At 41.2% G+C, this 20,003-nt stretch overlaps 1 protein-coding gene and 1 long non-coding RNA gene across 2 annotated transcripts in view; both read left to right on the top strand.

Annotated features, from left to right (window-relative positions):
* shq1 (SHQ1, H/ACA ribonucleoprotein assembly factor) overlaps positions 1-1,482 on the top strand; it is a 69,674-nt gene extending 68,192 nt beyond the window's left edge. Inside the window, exon 12 of the mRNA XM_083533168.1 lies at positions 612-1,482. Within this exon, the coding sequence (XP_083389294.1) occupies positions 612-1,254 (643 nt within the window). The 3' untranslated portion in view covers positions 1,255-1,482. The remainder of the gene's footprint in view (positions 1-611) is intronic.
* Positions 1,483-8,812: 7,330 nt separating this feature from the next.
* Positions 8,813-11,053, top strand: LOC310722426. Its single transcript, XR_014532370.1, has 2 exons — positions 8,813-9,576; positions 10,568-11,053. It is a non-coding gene; the product is annotated as an uncharacterized lncRNA (long non-coding RNA).
* Positions 11,054-20,003: the final 8,950 nt, after the last annotated feature.

Below are 20,003 nucleotides of genomic sequence, written 5' to 3'. Positions count from 1 at the left end.
TATTGTTGTAGAAAGCAGCAGGGGTCAGATCTTTCATCATTTGTAAATTTGTCCTTTTGTTATCTTCAATACCGAAAATGAGCCAATCGCGTAAAGCTGCTGTAGGAGAGCGAACGGTTCGGGGGAAGGAAGAACAGTGGGGTGGCGGCAAGTTTCAATAAAACCAGGTTTCTTTATTTGATTTTTGCACTTTCAGCAACACACACACACACACACACACACACACACACACACACACACCTCTCTCCCCAGCGTTCTTCTCTCACTCATCTTCTCCTTTTACCTCACTCACTGCAGAAGGGAACACTGATTAGATACATTCCCAGCAGGTGTGCGATTCTTCTCGCTTGTCTCCCTCGGCTTCACCCACCATTCACAAACCGGCGCTCGGCCGCGCCCCCCGCTGCCACAGTTGCATTTTGATCCAAACGGGGACACAAGGGTTAAAGCAGACTTGTGAAGCTGAAGGAAATGAGACCAAGCCTAAAAAATAAAAAAAAAAAAGGATACGAGAGGGCAATGATAGGGACACGGTGCATTTATAGATCTTTTATTTAGTCCTGTGTATCTTTGTAAAAGATTTTTTCATTCGCTTTTGTTTTGCTTTTCAGGTCCAAGCACATGGTGGCCCTGGCTGAAGCGTTACGCAAAGCTGAGCTGCACAAGAACGATCTGGACCTGGAGCTGCAGATTCTGGAGGAAGCCGCTGAGCTGGTGATAGAAGAGGAACAGCAGGAGGAGCAAATAAAGAGTAGGAAGGAGGAGGGGGTGAACAAGCATATGAAAGAATGTGAAGAGGAGGGTGAGTCTAACAGCAGCAGCGAAGAAGAAGAGGAAAACTCCAGCAGCAGTGGTGATGAAGAAGACGATCTTGATCTCAGTGTTCCTAAGAGCGAAGAGGAGGAGCGAAAAAGAGTACCAGATGAACCATGGTCCCGGGAGCATGAGCATGGAGAAAACCTGATCGAGCAGCTGGGAGAGAGGCTGGAGGAGGAGCTGAGGATCAAAGAGGACGTGTCTGAAATACCCATTCCCTCCAGCAGCACAGAGAGAGAGCGTGAGGCAGAGGTGGAGGGATTGAGAAAGACGGTTGATTCCCAGCTCCCTGTCGCTCTGGATGAAGTTCAAATCCCAAAAGCAGCAAGCGACGCAGAGCACCGACAGCGTACCGTACGCATCTTGAGCACCGAAGAACTGGACAGTGACGACGAGGACATGCCGACATGTTCACAGGGATCTACCGAGCTGAAATGATCGTTAATGGACTGTCATTTGGTTTGTCTGTGTTGAGAAGTATATGTTTAAATTGAAACAATTCACACACTTTTTTTTTCTTTTTCTTGAAGTGTAAAATGGTTTAAAAAATCATTTTTGTACTCGGTATCAATCATATCTCGTATGAAAGACTTCTTGCCCTGATTTTGTTTGATTGAAATCCTCTCATGTGTGTTAAATTCATTCAATTACATTCACCAACTGTAATCATTCTGTTTCCTTTTGTTTTATTTGGAATTCCTTGTCATTTTTTCTTTTTCTTTTTTTTTTTTTAAAGAACATTCCGATGCCATAACGCGTGACAGTTTCAGCGCTCTGATCTCGGTTTTGCGCTGAAAACCCCAGCTTGCGCTCCTGTCAGCCCTGGATGCCGACTAATGGATGATTAGCTTGTTTCGGTTGCATGCTGTCGTCTTTTTGAAAGTAAAACAGCAAGGGGCAGTCGCCGAACGATAAACGAGGAGGGAAGGCATATCAGCAGGAAATGTCAACTGCAGCCCTGAGTAGCTCTCGGGGGAGAAGTGTCTAAAGCTGGGAGAGATTGCTGTTCCAGCTGAGCTATTGCTAAAGACGTTACACAGCCACTGTTCGGTCCTTTATTTTTTTTATTTTTTTTTTTTCCATTTTGCTGGTTTTGCATTTTGTCCCTTTTTTTAGATTGACAGCTCACCTGCAGGTGTAAATACTGCTCATTTCCTTTAAAGGAATCACAAAGCCTCATGCTGACCAGTCACCCTGTTTCGTTAATTGACCACTAATATAGAAATTAAGGGTTATGCAGCTATTAATTTTTATTAGATGAGCTGTATTAAATAAGAGTCAACTAGTAGTCTTTTCCATTGTTAAAGAATAACCTGCTATTTTTATGCTCTTTTATTAGTGCTGTTGAACGAGTCAAACCATTTTTCAATCAACAGCCATTCACAGACTACGAATTGCACTTCCAGTTTTGTTGAAAGCCGTACCATTAATCACAGGATTAAATAAATCAGTGCATGTACCATACCAAATGATAAATGGACCAGGCTGAAATCATTTATTCTGGAACTAAGTGTGAGCAGCATGTCCATCACCCAAGCCTTCTTTAAAGCATGCTGACCAGTCTTCCTTAGATGGAGCAGATGGTTCTTCTGTCAATTTTATCTGTGTGGTTTCAGGCTTTCATTCAAGATAAACAGGAGGGACACTTGAGGGTTGATTGGAGCCCAATGTAAACCTGATTAAACAAGTCGTATAAGGTGTGGCTCTTGCTTGATGGGAATGAAAGCCTGCAGCCCCACCAGCTCGTTCCAGATAAGACTGAAGACTCTGAAAGATCTGAAAGCAAGCCTAGCTCAGCTTTTGTCACCTGACATTTGAATAAGCACAAGGGAGTTATTTATGAAGTACAGTATTGTTCAAAATAATAGCAGTACAATGTGACTAACCAGAATAATCCAGGTTTTAGTATATTTTTTATTGCTACGTGGCAAACAAGTTACCAGTTGGTGCAGTAGATTCTCAGAAAACAAACAAGACCCAGCATTCATGATATGCACGCTCGTAAGGCTGTGCAATTGAGCAATTAGTTGAAAGGGGTGTGTTAAAAAAAATAGCAGCGTGGCATTCAATCACTGAGGTCATCAATTTTGTGAAAAAACAGGTGTGAATCAGGTGACCCCTATTTAAGGATGAAGCCGGCACTTGTTGAACATGCATTTAAAAGCCTGAGGAAAATGGGTCGTTCAAGACATTGTTCAGAAGAACAGCGTACTTTGATTAAAAAGTTGATTGGAGAGGGGAAAACCTATAAAGAGGTGCAAACAATTATAGGCTGTTGATCTAAAATGATCTCCAATGCCTTAAAATGGAGTGCAAAACCAGAGAGACGTGGAAGAAAACGGAAGACAACCATCAAAATGGATCGAAGAATAACCAGCAAGGCACAGGCTCAGCCAATGATCAGCTCCAGGATGATCAAAGACAGTCTGGAGTTACCTGTAAGTACTGTGACAGTTAGAAGACATCTGTGTGAAGCTAATCTATTTTCAAGAATCCCCCGCAAAGTCCCTCTGTTAAAAAAGGCATGTGCAGAAGAGGTTACAATTTGCCAAAGAACACATCAACTGGCCTAAAGAGAAATGGAGGAACATTTTGTGGACTGATGAGAGCAAAATTGTTCTTTTTGGGTCCAAGGGCCACAGACAGTTTGTGAGACGACCCCCAAACTCTGAATTCAAGCCACAGTACACAGTGAAGCATGGTGGTGCAAGCATCATGATATGGGCATGTTTCTCCTACTATGGTGTTGGGCCTATTTATCGCATACCAGGGATCATGGATCAGTTTGCATATGTCAAAATACTTGAAGAGGTCATGTTGCCTTATGCTGAAGAGGAAATGCCCTTGAAATGGTTGTTTCAACAGGACAATGACCCCAAACACACTAGTAAACGAGCAAAGTCTTGGTTCCAAACCAACAAAATTAATGTTATGGAGTGGCCAGCCCAATCCCCGGACCTTAATCCAATCGAGAACTTGTGGGGGGATATCAAAAATGCTGTTTCTGAAACAAAACCAAGAAATGTAAATGAATTGTGGAATGTTGTTAAAGAATCATGCAGTGGAATAACAGCTGAGAGGTGCCACAAGTTGGTTGACTCCATGCCACACAGATGTGAAGCAGTTTTAAAAAACTGTGGTCATACAACTAAATATTATTTTAGTGATTCACAGGATTGCTTAATCCTAGAAACAGAAAGGTTTGTACAAAATAGTTTTGGGTTTGTACAGTCAACGGCATACACTGCTATTTTTTTTAACACGCCCCTTTCAACTAATTGCCCAAATGCACAGCCTTAAGAGCGTGCATATCATGAATGCTGGGTCTTGTTTGTTTTCTGAGAATCTACTGCACCAACTGGTAACTTGTTTGCCACGTAGCAATAAAAAATATACTAAAAACCTGGATTATTCTGGTTAGTCACATTGTACTGCTATTATTTTGAACAATACTGTAGATAAGCGAGTGCATAAGTGCATGCAGTCACACATGGTAGAGCGGTTCTTGCTTCAGAATTCCACCGAGTCAAGCCTGAGATGTAAAGGAGCTCTTAGGGCCATCAGACACCAAGTCCAGACTCTTAAGTCGAACAATCTCCCTTGTGTCTTCTTTAAAAAGTTGCACACACCTCTACAAATCTTTGACCAAATGGAAACACTGTGCCTATAAAAGAAAATATCTAATCCATACCAGCCTATATCCTGTAGCTCAGTGTAAAACAGTATTCATGGTAGAAAAACCTGAAACAGAATTTGTTTCTATTTTGTTTAATTATTCATGTGTTCGAAATTCACTAGCGCTGTTCGCTCACCCCAGGTGGCTTTACTGTGCATATAACACCATATAACCTTTAAGGAGAAGAAAAACAACAGGAATATAGTGGGAAGAGAAAAGTTTTCAGCTGAGCTTTGAAAGTAGCGGTAGAGAAGCCGATTGCAGGAAGTTGAAATGAGTGCTGCCAGAGGACCCCAGGGTGTGAGACGGGATGCAAGGATGGAGACGCTCAGAAAGGTAGGCAGTAACCAGACTGGAAATTGCTTTGTAAGTCATTCAAAAAGAAGCTGTTAAATATGGGAAGAGACCAGTAACCAGTGTAACCGATTGGAAACTTGGAAATGGTTCAGAGTTTGAACTGCAAAACCATCAAAGGGTCTCTCAAGAGTCAAATTTTCCAGGACCATGGTGCAACTTAGGTATGCAACAGTGAGAAAATAACACAGGGCAATAAATATACACAATATATGGGGCTGCAATCATTATAGAATTAATATTGGCAGCAAGAAACAAGTTTCACCACATACCAGCTTCAGTTTCACTTCTCCTACACTCTGCTGAGCCAGTTTTTCTTAACGCGCCTAGTTTTCACCAATGGTTCTACTATCAGCTTCTCCATGAGCTTCATGTGATCTTATGCCGTTGTCCTATTGGTGGTTTTTAAATGTTGTACTCTATTTAATAAAACCTTTACATTTATTGCACTGGGCAGATGCTTTTGTCTAGAGCACCTTACAAAAGGGCTTGGAAGTTTGACCAAACCAAGGATACCATCAGTGTAAAAAGCTATTTTTTTATTTCTAATATAAGTACTGCTTAAAGAATTGTTTTTGACATCATTGTTTGTTCGATCCACCAATCAGGTGCTAGAAAAGAGAAGGGGCTGAAAGCATACCTTCCTTGTGCCTTTCGCGATAGTGAGACCAGTGGAGCGTTGGGTGAGGATCAGCGAGAGCATGGTGCAGTGTGCATTAAGATGAGTGCCTGTACTTTCTGACACTGCTAGTACTTTGTAGTCAGCCATCTTTGGTTACAACGGCAGTTAAACAGGCTATTGCTGAGTGGATCGTATGGTATATTCTTACACAAAGAATTCTTTTACAATGTGCGATTTTTTGTCATAGCAAAATTGTCCTAAAAGAATTCTGCAAGGAAACTAACAGTAGAATAATAGAAAGTGACACAGAAGTGACAGGACGGCTACAAATACGGTGGTGGCAATTAAAAAAAAACGTCAAACAAAAACCTGTTCACTTTAATGTACATATAGTCACCAGCCTACAGCCTATGCTGTCCTCATGTCTTTCGGGTTTTTTTTTTGTAAACAAGTCTTTTCATTGTATTCCATTGCTTCTGTTATATCGCGGTCTTGTTTTTATTTAAACAAGTGCTACATCACGCTGATGGACACGATGCAGAACAGTAATTTCCTTTTCAGCGTAGGTCTGTCTTTGTCATAGAATCTGACATGGAGAGCACATGTTACCTCACAGTCTGTCATAGAACCGAGCCAAGATTTTATGGCCATCATCTCGTGCAATGGGACAAAGAATGTTCACAGACTGCTGCAATCGAACAGCGTAATACCAGCTTTGCAGAGGTGCTGGGAGAGCCACTTAAAACCTGCGAGTCGAGGAATGGATAAATTGAAATGAGATTCATGGAGGCTCGTGCGGTCTGTGGAGCCCTTGGAGCGACATGACAGAGCGAAACGGAGTTGTGCCTGCTGTAAGCCCCACCTCAGTCGCTGAGGGAATCGGTTTCCTCTCCACTTTTCTTTCTTTTTCCTCTTCGTCCACTGTTTCCTCAGAGGTGGTGATAATGGCTGCGAAGGCTCTCTGCACTGCTGTCGAGATGGATGGTGTCATTAAAGCAACACCCCTAGAGAAGAGCTGACCACGCTCTCTTGGCAATCCTGAGCCAAGTCATCGCTCTGACCACTATCAAATTGTCCTCCTTTATCCCACCATCCACAGCACACTAGCAGACACTCCCCTCCAGGGCTTGCCATTGATTAAGTGACAGTGTGTTGCATTGATGTTTTTCATCTTAAAGAGCTCTATATTTCCTGTTATGAAGGCTGTCTGTGGATGCGTTGTTTTTTTTTTTTTTTTTTTTTTTTTTTTTTTTTATGAGATACTAGCCAGGAATTTTTCAATGCTAGTTTTTAATGGCTTTAACCTGTGGCTAAGAGGACATTTGTGTCTTTTAAATATATTCTACTGACAAAAAAAGATGAATGTGGCCCTATGTGTGTCTGAGTGCGTTTTTTTTTTTTCTTTCTTTCTTTCTCCTTCCCTCCAGCATCTGCAGAGTGAGGTAATTATGGCTGCCTCTGACATTGGTGTGAGGTCCTTATTAAACTCCCAGCTACTGCTTGTTTATGAACTACTTCCACTCTAACAGCTGCCATTACTTACGTGTGTGTGTGTGTGTGTGTGTGTGTGTGTGTGTGTGTGTGTGTGTGTGTGTGTGTGTGTGTGTGTGTGTGTGTGTGTGTGTGTGTGGTCTGACATCTGTTGATTGGTCAGTTTTTACTTGGATCAGGTCCTTAAATTCCTTCCTGGAAAGAAGTTCAAGCTTTTTTCAAACACTGATATTAAAACTCAGTGGTGAAAAGTGATAATGCCTGCTTTTATTTTTTTTAACGTTTCTTTTGAGATTTACAATGCTATCAGCTATCCTGAGTACCAATGAGTCTTGCTGTTAGAGTCACTCTGCCATAACACACTGTCATTGTCTCTATGCATCACCAACCTACTGTAGGTTTATTGCTTTGCTTCCAGACCAAGGACAAGGTGACCATCGTTCACACACACAAACACACACACACGCGTACACGTAATAGTTCTTGCTTATAAATTTGATTGAAAGCTCAATATTGTCTCAGTCCTTAGAGCAAAGTGATTCTTGTGCTTGAGTGGATGAATAGCCCTCAAGAAGAAATTAATCTGTAGCACTCCAGAGCCTGCCTTTTCCAGTGGCTCTACCCGATTGCTTTTGTTCTCCTTCTTCATCTTTCTCTCACGTTCACTCGCTCGCTCGCACACACAATACACACACTGTATGTGTGTTTACTCTGGCACCTCTTTGTCCTCTTTCTCCTTCTGTAAACCAGTGCCACAAATACTTTTATACACAAGCATTCTGTTCAAGAGGGTGTTACATGGAATCGTCTAGAGCATGTACTGCATGTTGTTACGATCCGCTACGCATGAAAGACTGCCGAGCTCTTTGTTAGAACTGAGGTTCGTTTTAAGTGCTGTTATGAAAGGTGTGTTTCTTGGAAGTGACGGTTAAAAAGCGAGCTTCTGGACTGCAACTATGTAAATCATGCAGGGGAGCACAGAGAACGCCCTTTAACAGCTCAAACAGTCAAACCTTCACTGATACATGCTAATCGGGACTGCGCGTGTATGTGTTAAATATACATGCGCCACCATCAGACACCTCTCCGTATCTAACATGCTTGTAGACACATTAGCTTACCATTGTCCAGGCATTTCTTCTCAAATTGCACACTCTCTGTGAATAGTGGGCCCCACAGGGTAAAGTAACAATTAACACAAGTGTCGAGTTTAAGTCTGTTCTCGGCAGATGGAACATGCTGTCATTGTTGCGTCTAGCGAAGTGATAACTTGCTCCCAAGAGGAAGTGCGTTAAATGAGCTTTTATATCCTAAGTAAAGTTGCTTTTCCTTGGGCATTCATTTCTAATTTCGCTGTCATTCAGACGAACGGCTTCAGTATGATTTAGTTAATTAACTACTCTCACTGATGGTCAGTATTTCAACACAAGTTTTGTGTGGAAGGTAAAAGTTTCTGGAAAATCTGTGACAAGATTGACCAACATTATATTTTTTTGTTTTTTTGGCTCTAGCTCTTTGTCTCTGCATTCTTCTCTCACTTTTTTTTTTGCTCACTACCTTGCTCTACCTTTGTACCTCTCACTAACTCTATACCTTCCTGTATTTCTATCTTCCTCTTTCATTTATCTCTACTTTTCTCTTCCAGTTTTACCCCCCACCCCCCTTCGCTCTACCTCCCACTACTACACCTCTTTACATCTCTTTACTGTTCTCTTTACAGCTTCCTCTTGCTGTCTCTTGCTACCTCCTCTTTATACCAGTATTTTTCTATCTCTTATGCTGAAATCAGTTCATCTATACAGAGAAGTTTTTTTTTGTTCATAATCAAATTTGTTTCAAAATACAGAGCTTTGCATTATATGAAAATTGTAACTTCTTTTCTTATTCCTGATTTTGTTTAGGATATGGTTAAAGTTACTCCTTAATAAACTGGTTCTTGTTTTAAACCGTGGGCTTGAAAAGAAATAAGACTTTCCTGAAATGAACTCCTAATGCTGGGATGAGAAAAAAAAGTCACTTGACGAATCACTGTATCCCTGAAGAGCATGCATTCTGGTGTTTACATTCTTTGCACCATATAATTCTTGTTCAAAGCAGCGGTTCAGAAGCATGTAGTTGTGGAGCGAAGGCCATGTTTTTACAGCAGTGTGGCCACAGTAGTGGTGACCCCATAGACCTGAAGCATTCTTAGAAAGCCACAGGCTTTCAGTACAGTGCTGCATTAACAAACCCCCCCGTCCTCAAGATATGCGGAGTTCGCGGACCGGGGTTACAGGACAGGATATTTCCCTTCCATCTTGTTTAAAGCTTAGCTCACCCTGAAATTCATTAAAACAATTCAACTCATTCTCTGCTGAAAACTAGAGCTTGAGGTTCCTCTTACTCTTTTTCTCTGTCTGTCTGTTTCCCTCCCTTCTCAAATAGCAGAGGCCCTCGGGTTGTCGTGTGTGAAAAGAGATTTCCTTGCCTGAATGTGTCAGCTTGTCACCCCCCAGACTACCCCCTGTGGCTCCTGGAGCATAGCAGTCAGCGCCTGGCTGGTGGGGATTACATCTGGACAACACACAGACAAGCCCGCTCACACAGCAGGACCGCAGAGCCGGCGCGCATAAGCAAAGTGAGAGCAAGAGTGAAGCCAACATACACACCAATTTATGTCAAGCTCACACTGCTCTGCATATACACACCAGACAGTACCAATGCACAGTCGGCCTGACACTCAAGGCCAACGTGTGCAGTTATACAGTCTAAAATTGCCATGGCAACGCGCGCACGCACACACACACACATTATGTACAGAAGGAGGGGGTGCGTCTGCCACAGAAGCACCTTATCATCAGCACAGCACGTCGTTAGTTTGTCACACTGCTGCTGTCTGGACCTCACACACACTCTTTCTCTACGATGGAATGTCAAGGACTCTCTTCGCCTTGTCACAACCTTCACTGCTGAAACGCGATGCAGTGCCTGTAACAAAACCTCTCTCACTCCTCGGCGCGAACATGAACTTTATCCATGTATCTAATGAACTAATTAAAGCCCAGGTATATTCTTAGCTTTTTAAAAGCGCATTGCATTTCCAGGATCATAACATAACCATTAAAAAAATTAAAATAAAAACATGACACGCTATGTAACCTTATTGCATTTGCTCAGTTGGTAGCTCCCTTCTCGGATAAGGCCTTAGAAAGTATGTCGAGGGAGATAAGATGCCAATGCATTAAGGGAATTCACCCAGCTGCTCTGGTTATTATGTAATCTCTCATGGGGATGCATAGTCCATTATGCTTTCAAGGGTGAGAGCGATGACTTTCGGACCAGCAGCAATTACTCACTGCTGCTAACCTCTCAGATAGAGCTCCAGCACAGCTTGTTTATTATGAAACGAAATTGTAGTTTACGACAGATACCATTGAATGACACGAGAGCTCCTTGTCACAATCTTCTTTAGGACTTTCTCTAAAATGTGACCGGGTATTTTTGAGCATTTGTACAGTATTATTTTTTTTTGGTACAAATTTTCAAATGTTCTTTCCTTCTTTGACCCAAATTTCAGAAACGGTACACAATTCGTTCATCTTCATTAATCTTGTTTTCTTTTTTCTCAGGTGGAAGTGGCTCTGGAGCCTATCCTACACTGGAGCAGATCTCCACAGACACAGTAACCTGAGCTCAGAATTGAACCTCTTGCCCTTCGGTTATTCATTTAAGCCTGCAGATTTGCCTCTGTGTCAGTCAACTGAATCAACAGTTCATTAAAGTGAGCCACACAGGCATCAAAGAGATTTAAAGAACTGTAGATGAGGTTTCACAAGATAATGCTGACAAGGTGAAAGATAAGTTCAATAATCCTTTAACACTACTATCAGGTCAAAGCGCTTGAAACAATTCTGTTCAATTGAAGTTTGTAGGGACAGAACTTAATATAAGGACTTATGATACAAGCTTATATATTCTTCATTACTGCTTTATCTGTGAAAGCTGCTTTAAGACAATGTCCAATTGTTAAAAGCTATACTGTATTGTATCAATTGAAATGTAATTCGTATAGCGCTTCGTGTAAGAATGATAGAAATTAACATTTCAATATATGTGAATTCCGTGTATTTATTCCCGATGAGCAAACCTGGGGCGACTGTGGCCTTGAGAGTAACCAGACTCGTAAAAAGCAAACCTGTCCTCATTTGTGTGACATCAGGAGTCTGATTATAAATCATAAAAACATTACCAACACCAGAGAGTGAGAAAATATCATGAGCACCGTGAGTGTGTGATAACGAATCTTTTCCTTTCTACAGCTTTTTACAGTCAGGTGGAGTGGTGGAACCAGGTGCTACTCATAAATTAGCTCGGCGTCTGAGATTATTATTGATCCAACACCAGCTCCTCCATGTCAGAACCTTTAAATGTTCAATGATGGGGAAACAGCATATGTAGAATGTTTACGAGTATTGATTAACAGGTTGTTTATCCTCGAAGTTCAATGTCAGAAATCTTCATGAAGTGGGATTCATTTGGTGCTGCTACATCTCCCGATGGCTCGGCATCTTCTTTTTAAAGGGCCGAAATCCTCATGCGGTGGGACACAACTGGAGCTGGTGCTTGGGATTCTTGAGGGGTTGGCAACTTATAACTTAATGGGGTGTCACACAACTGGTGCTGGCCCAATCTCTGGATGCCTCGGGATAGATAGAGAAAGAGACAACCATTTACACGTTTAACCAAGATGTCAAGTCCTAGTTCTCATCAACCTTCTACATAATCCTCAGAAATGGTATTCTAAATGGTCAGAGAAGCGTATGCACTTAAATTCTTGGGCAGTGCATTCTCTTCAATATTTCCAGTCTCTGGCCAGGATCGCACTGACCCTTGTGACATCCTGATAAATGTTCTTCTCTACACATTTTTGGGGCATCCTTGTTTATGTTTGGTGCCTAGTGGTATTTGTAGTCTTGGGGGTTCGATGGCTCTCCATTTAGAGGATATGGACAAGCAGTTGGAATCTTCTGTAAGAGACAATGATGTATAGCTTGTACATTCCCTAACTTTGGAGTACTTCTTTGTTGTTGATATGATGGTAATATTCTATTTTAAGAGCTGATATCATTGTTCATTTTCAAGGTCTCACTTGTGCAGGTTGATGTCAGTGCGACAATGAGGTGTAGCTTGATCTTCAGGGAGATGAATTGTGAAGACCAGATATTGTCCATCCTCTGATACCTGTTAACAGTGGTATTTAATGTGCACCTCTAGGTACCTTAAAATGTATTATATGAATTTAAACCTAGATGAATTTTATCTAGAATAACATGAAGTTCTGCAACAGTTGGTATGGCCTTACCAGAGAGCTAATCTCATCATTGAGGCAACCTGTGGTTACCTGCAGAACAGCTGTGACAAGTTCTGCATGAGATGCTTGAAATAGAATTCTGTCTAATTAAAATGTGTGATAGTATGTCTGTGAGAATCGATGCATCTTTAAAGGCAAATGCTGGCCACACTACATACGGATCTGATTAAGTTTTTGCAGTTGCTGCTAAATGTCAAAGTAACACGCGGGTTGTATTCCTGCTTCGTTGTGCCAGGTTTCACATTGTTATGTTGGGTTTTACACATTTTCCCTGTGTCTGTGTAGGTTTCTTTGGGGTGCTCTGGTTTCTTTACACCTCCAAAAAACATGCCAGGAATAAGATAAGCTACTCTACATGTTTAAATGTGTGTGATGGACTATTGCCTTGTTGTGTATTCCCACCTCATCCAGCTTTCCGTCAAGTTTTAATGGCCCTGGTGAGGTCTAAATACTACTCCAAGACGATTGGATGAATGATTTTTAAATGCTCTTCAATGTATATATAAATTATGGGTTGTTTTGACCTGTAACTCATGCAGAAAGAAGATGCTTACATCTGGTCAGCTAGGCTGCTTCCTGCTGCGCAATTACTGACTTCAGAGCACTCAAGCTGAACACGGGCTCCAGCCAGGACTAAAGGAACTACGTTCCACTGTAATCTATTCCATCCCTGGGTGCATTGAATCTTTACATGCTCTAATCTGCCTTTGACACAAAATCAATGAGGCAACCACCCACATGAAATTCATCTACTGCGCTGGTGTCATCCACTCTCTGTTGGCTTCGGTGCAGACTTGTTGCACATCTGTATGGCGTTAGCATTGCTCTGAGATTTGCTCACTCGAATACCAAGGGCTCTCGCACAACTCCTTTTCATATCAGCTGACCGAGAAATCAGGCTGAATTTCATACTCTGGATCCATAGAGATGTTTCAGATTAGATTGCGCACAGTTCAGCATCTCCCGGCTGTGCTATTATATTAATATCTCAATATCACTGTTTTAAAGGGTAGATAGTGATACTGCTACAGTCGTGGAAAACCCCTATACCATACATTTTTGTAATCTTTATAAAAGAACCATTGTTTTACTAGTTAGCTGTTTTACAATGTATTTGAAACACCCACCCTGATTTAGTGTATTAGAGATGCATTTCTAGCGTAGGATTTTTTTTTTGCGCTGTATCATTGTGGCAAACTTGGAATGTTTAAATATATTTTCAGATACTTTCGTTAGACTAGTCATACTCCTAACCTATATAGACAACCTACTTACGAGTTGTTTTGTTTTGGATAAATTGATTTAGGCAGTTTCCAGTCCCTTGCTCAACCCATGTTGTGTTTCTCAAGTGTTCTCTTTAAATTCAACTTGGTAAGCCTTGGGTTTGAGCCTTCCAGCGCTTGGGTGGTGCCGTCAGTGGAGCGGAGTGGAGTGGAGCTGGGCATGCTTGCCTTTTATAGGATAGACAATCTGTGTTCTCACAGAAAGAGTGCGGCTGCAAAAAAAACGAGACTGTAAACCAGTTTTGGTTTGGAGAGGGTCTTATTTTCTTGGTTTCTTGGCCGCTCATCACATAACCCGTGAGAAAGAAACGTAGGGAACATTCGCAGTCTTGATTGAAAACATGTGATTTCTGGGTGAGTAGAAAAATCGTAGGGAAAAACGTGTCATTTTAGTGCTAATGATACTTTAATCAAGCAAGGTGGACAATGTAATAAAGGTCAAATGTTTCAGTTTGCATTTGTTTTTTAATTTTAAAGTAATTTTTAAAGTAAAAAATACAAAATAAAATTCTTTTCTATGCTTTTCACAGAGCCTCTGTGAATTAATTCTAGTACATCATATCAGATAGATGTTAGTGGTCTGGCCTGGCATGAAAACCCTTGTGGTCTTAAGAGTACTTGGCAGGAACACCGTCTTGCACCGTGTGGGATTTTCCTGCTGCATTTATATGGATCAATGCATAACACATGACCTGTCCAGGATACATGTTTTACAGTGAAATGCCTCGGCCCAGTGAGCCTACCACAATTCTCTAGCACACGCACTTCATCTTTCTCTCTCCCTCTCTCTCTCACACCCACATATGTACATTTCAAGCCTCCATGCCCGCAGTGCTCCAAAGCAACAGGCACCAAACAATAATTTTTCACTCAGGACTGAAGGATCACTCTATATCATGGTCAATATCTTATTGGTTTTATCTATGTGCCTAAATGCTACATCAATATAATTTTTTTATAGAACTACATATCCTGTTATTTAGTGTGTATTAAGTTTGTAAAGAACCGATGTTAAGTAATTAATGAGAACAGAAAAGACTTTGATGCTGTAGATTAGATGCTGTGGTATCGAATGTAATGCAATGGCACTATTTATTTATACCACAAATGTTTTTTTTCAATATCACTATGCACTCAGAAATTCATAAACTTGTCTCTGATAGTTCCTAAACCTCAACTATCTCTCCACAGTTCTTCCTAACTGACTTCAACTGATCTCAGATGAACACTAATTTAAACCATCTCTATCACATACTGTTACCGATGCCGTACTCACGCCACTGCACACTCGTTCAAACGAACACCTTTCTTTCCTTCTGCAGCATACTACGAATCTGACCACATGCATTCACCCACATGAAACAAAATATGCACCTACAAATCTATTCGTATCTCTACTTGTATCTGTTTACAACACATTCCCATACTATATTCGTATTCAGTTATTCATACTCGGTGCGTGCATTAATCATTCAGTGGAAATTCTGAATGGCATCATCAGGTGATGCCCTTGAGTTTACTACCAATAAAATGCATAGAGCGCAGTTCCATCATGTATTCTGGCATGATGGAGTGCCAGAAGGTATCATTACGGACCAAGGACACCAACTTCACACTCCAGTTAAAAGACATCTGAGCTGCGCCTTAGGGCCCGGCTTCAGTCCTGGACCTGTTCTCAGTGGAGCGTTTTCAGAGTTCTGCTGATTCTTTGCTCTCAGCTCATCACCTGGACTCCATAAATACCTTACTTTATGTTTCCACAACACCTTCACAATGTGTCGATGCCCACACCAGCTATTTTTATCCCATATTTGTGCTTTTTTTAAAAAAAATCAAATTTGTTCTTACACTTGTATGTGTATGTTTGCGCTCCTCTTACTTATCATCATGTAATACCATGGAAGATTTCATGCGTTTAAATTAAAAAAAAGTATTTTCATTTTGATCCCTTGACTGCAACTGACTTTGATGAATTGCCATGTTTTATGAAACACACACAGCTTGTTTTTTAATCTCCTGTACATGTTTATTGCAGATAACTCATGTAATTTACACCTCATTTCCAGGCTGTGAAAGACGTATGACAAACATCATTTTTTTTTTCTCAATGGGCGTTCCAAAATTGTTTTCTCTCTAAAGAATGAATTTGATTATATTACAACATTATATTCACTAGCATTTCATCAGTCAGTTTTACGGTCAGGAAATAAATGTTTCCTGAGTGTAATCACCAACAACAATACTGAAATCTCCTGTGAGACAGCAAAAAAAAGAGAAAAAAAGAAAGCATGTTTTCTGCTGCCTTTTGTATCTGCTCTTTCACATCTGCTCTTTGCACTATGCATTTTTGATGTACAACTCATAATGTTGAGACATTAAGACTTGAGATACTTTCTGTATTTCTAATTTATTGGCATTTGAACCTAGACTTTAAAAAAATCAGTTAGTCAAGTAATCTTATTCTTCTAGATATAGGCAAACAAAGAGAAAATGAAGTCGATTAGTTGAAGTAAGGACTTTTTTAAACTTCTCAACCCCATTTCAAACTGACTTGATCTCAAATAGTCCTACTTTTGGAACTTGGCTTTAGCCTTGAGAATGCAATTGATGCCTACAGTCCTATATATGTTGCTCGCTTTAAAGGAAAGGGCTCTAAATAGCACAAAAAGCAAATTGTTTCTTATAGTGTTCTACAAGGAAAGAAATAGTGATAAGGTATGTGTATCTGATAGTGTACACAGATTAACATTTATTTTAAATACATCAGTAATATCCAATAAAACGCAGGGCATTCTAGGTAAACTTTTCCCACTGATTTGAGACATATTTCAAAAGAGTACTTGACTGAATCTCATTGCACTCCTCTTGACATTTAGAATTGATGCCTGGGGTTACCTGTTTGATCATGCTCTTAAACTTAATTGCTTTAATACCTCCATGAAAGGTTCACATCTAGTGCAAAAATGCCACTAAGATTTTTTTAATTTAATTCATTTTTATTTGTATAGCGCTTTTAACAATGAACATTGTCTCAAAGCAGCTTTACACAGATAATGCAGTGATTAAAAATGAATATGTTCTTTATGAGTAAGTTTGTCCCTGATGAGCAAGCCGGTGGCGAATGGCGACTGTGGCAAGGAAAAACTCCCCGAGATGGCATAAGGAAGAAACCTTGAGAGGAACCAGACTCAAGAGGGAACCCATCCTCATCTGGGTTACACCGAATGTCCATTTGTGGCGGGTATACAATGTTGCGGGGTGCAGTGATGATGATCAAAAGCGAAGTGTATTTCTGAGTCAGTGTAGGAGACTGTTGACATCAACTACAGTCCAATCCAGGCAGGCCTGGATGAAGTGGGAAGATCCACGGGGGGGAGAGGGGCAGGAACAGTGGTCACTGGAGCCTCAGGAGCATGTTTAACTCGACCGAGAGAGAGAGAGAGAGAGAGAGAGAGAGAGAGAGAGAGAGAGAGAGAGAGAGAGAGAGAGAGAGAAGAGGGTGACAGGAAGAGAAGGATATGGATTATTAAGTGTACCTATTGTTGCATGAGAGTTAAAGTCACTGTGCAGTTTGGACTCCGGCAAGACTCGCTATGGCAGCATAACTAAAAGGGAGAACCAGAAGGCAACACAGAAATGAGGGATCTCTGGGATAAGAGACGACCCACCACACCACCATCAACAAACCTGAGTGAACACGTGAATATGAGGGGACGACAGCGTACAAATATCCCAGTTCACCAAACACTCTATATCAATGTTCCCTCCAGATCTGAGCTATGAAAGCTAGATTTCTATGAAAGCATGCTGCCTTGGTAGCCTTGGTAACCTCCTTCTCTCCCCCCCCCCACCCCCCCACCATTACCACTCGTCTTCCACACAACTCCATTTGTCCAAAATCCATTTTTCCCTCCTTACCTAATGCATTTTTACTCTCCTTAGCCTTTTTCAGTCGTCAATTTTTCTGCTATTTAATGTGGATTTACCACCCACGTGTTCTTTATAAACCAACCTCTCTATTTTTTTCCCCCTCTTTCTCTTTCTCTCTCGCTTTCAACACTTATTGTGTTGAAATCTTCTATGGCTGCATAGTTAACACATTTAATCGTCTTGAGAGAATAATTGTAAGGCGCCATGCCCTCACACACTCCAGGGAAAGAAGCCGAAGGGTCCAAGGGAATTGGAGTGAAGACAGGCTTTGTCAGGGCACTTGCTTGTACCTGCCTGAGTGTGATGGATACATGGGGTGCTAGTTGTGTTGCAAGAAGAGCAGGAGGAGAGAGTAAGGAGAGAGAAAAGAGAAGAAAGGAAGTGACGGTGGGGTCTTTGGTTTATAGCGACCGTGTAAAACTCTGTGTCGCCCCAGCACAGTTTGATTATTTCCTGACTACAGGAAATACAACACATAAGGAACTAACTAGAGAGATCAATCAAATGTCTTTAAGCAGGAAATCAAGCTAATTCTGACAGACTTTGACAATCCAAGACTTCAGCTAGGCCCTGCACTATATTAACGCCTCTTTCTCTTTTTATGGGATATAGGCAAATGCAACTATGCCCGAGCCCTAGAATTTGTTCACACTAGGGTCCAAGCAGAGATATTGCCTCACAGATGCATTAGTCTCCACACTAATCAGTTAAATGGACTGAGTTCCACAGCACTGGGTGTGATTCTATAGCATCATCCTGTCTACACTCCCCCACCTAACTGTCTTTGCTGCAAAACTGTTTCTATTTCTTTGTAATTCCTGCTGCACAGAAGCACTGCAAAACACTGCAATGAAACTTACTCCCTGTGCATGGCTTCTGTCAGCCCTAGACACCTCAATATGGCAGAAAAAAAAAAGAAAGTCTGTTTTGTACATTTTTCTTCCTAGCATAAAGCTTTGTGTGTTTAGCTGTATTCTTATTGAGTGATGGCAGTTTTGTTAATGCCTAGAGGAAGCTGCTCATTGCAAATTGAAAAAAAAAAAAAAAAAAAAAACGAATGGGGAAAAAAAAAGAAAAAATGAAAGCCACTTTTTTTTTTTTATATAATTGAAGGTGGGGAGAACAAAACACTATTTAGAAAGTGAGAGCTTGAGCTCTGGCAGCCAAAACAAAGCATCTCATTTTCTTGTTTAAAGGTACAGTGTGCCTAGTGAACGCACCGTGGGGATCAGGTCACCTCGTCATGACATCTGTGGACATGCTCTAACACATGCGTGCGCACACACTTCCACATGCTTACAAGCTCAGACTTTCAGCTCTCTGGGCTTTGTTGAGGAATCTTTTGTGAGGGCTGCTTTGAATTCAACAAAGCTCTGCACTACTGAGTCAGACTCTCAGCCCGTCCTCTGTCTTTCGCATTCTTCCTCCCTGTCGGTCCGTCTCTGTCTGTTGCTCCAAAATTCTTTTCATAACTTCTCTTCTGATTTTCGAAGGGGAGGTTTTTCTCCCTCTTCTGTCTCTGTCTTATTTTGCACACTTTCCCACCAGCACTAAGATGCTACACATGTACCAGTAAGGAGGATAATCTACCTTCCTGAAGCTCTCCCTGGAGCCTATCCATGCCTAGTCTTATAGCCAAACACTCATCTGAACATAAGCAGCACTTAAGCTCATGCCAGCATATGATGGAGAGAAAGAGTGGGAGAGAGAGAGATAGTGAGAGAGATAGTGAGAAAGAGATAGTGAAACAGAGGGTGCAAGACAGGGAGAGAGCGAGAGAGGGTTGGCTATCTAAACAGGAACTTATGGAGGCATTCCACATGTAGAAAAGGAAAACGTGACCTCCATCCCCCCACTCTCCCAGGATGCACGTGCACGCACACACGTACGCTTATTCATAAAAATGGCACTCTAATTCAGTCCCAGAGGGCTTGGCCACAATTAAACCCCTGCACACATCCATTTCTTTTCGGAGACAGTTCAGAATTCAAGCCTATAATCTGACGTTAATGCAAATCTTAAACATTAACAATGATGTAATACAATTTTGCACCCTTTTATAGACAAGCACATTGAATTCTACACTGTAAAACCTCCAATGCAGTTGCGAATTTCTGTGTGTATATGCATTGGATCGTAAAAATGAAACAGTATGTTAGTTTTATATATCTTACTTAGAAAATTCTCAGACAATAGTTTAGATTTGTCTGTGTGGCGTTTTTAGGTTATTTGCTGTGCATGAGTGGGTTTTTCTTTCACCACCCACAAACTTGCTTGTACGTGGGCAACTTTACATTGCCCCTAGGTGTGACTGAGCATGCAATTGTGCGTGTAAGTATGTGTGTGTGTGTGTTTGCAATGGCCATCAACTTCTGTCTTGAGAACATTGTTCTCTGAATCCACTGTCAATCTAATTTATGACTTGGCAATGGAAATGTTTGTAGTCAAAGCAAGACCATCGGAATAAAGCAGCCTATATCA

The sequence above is a fragment of the Silurus aristotelis genome, assembly GCF_946808225.1.
Source record: "Silurus aristotelis genome assembly, chromosome: 2".
Taxonomy (NCBI): domain Eukaryota; kingdom Metazoa; phylum Chordata; class Actinopteri; order Siluriformes; family Siluridae; genus Silurus; species Silurus aristotelis.
Note: the sequence above shows the minus strand (reverse complement) of the source record. Positions and strands in the feature narration are given on the sequence as shown.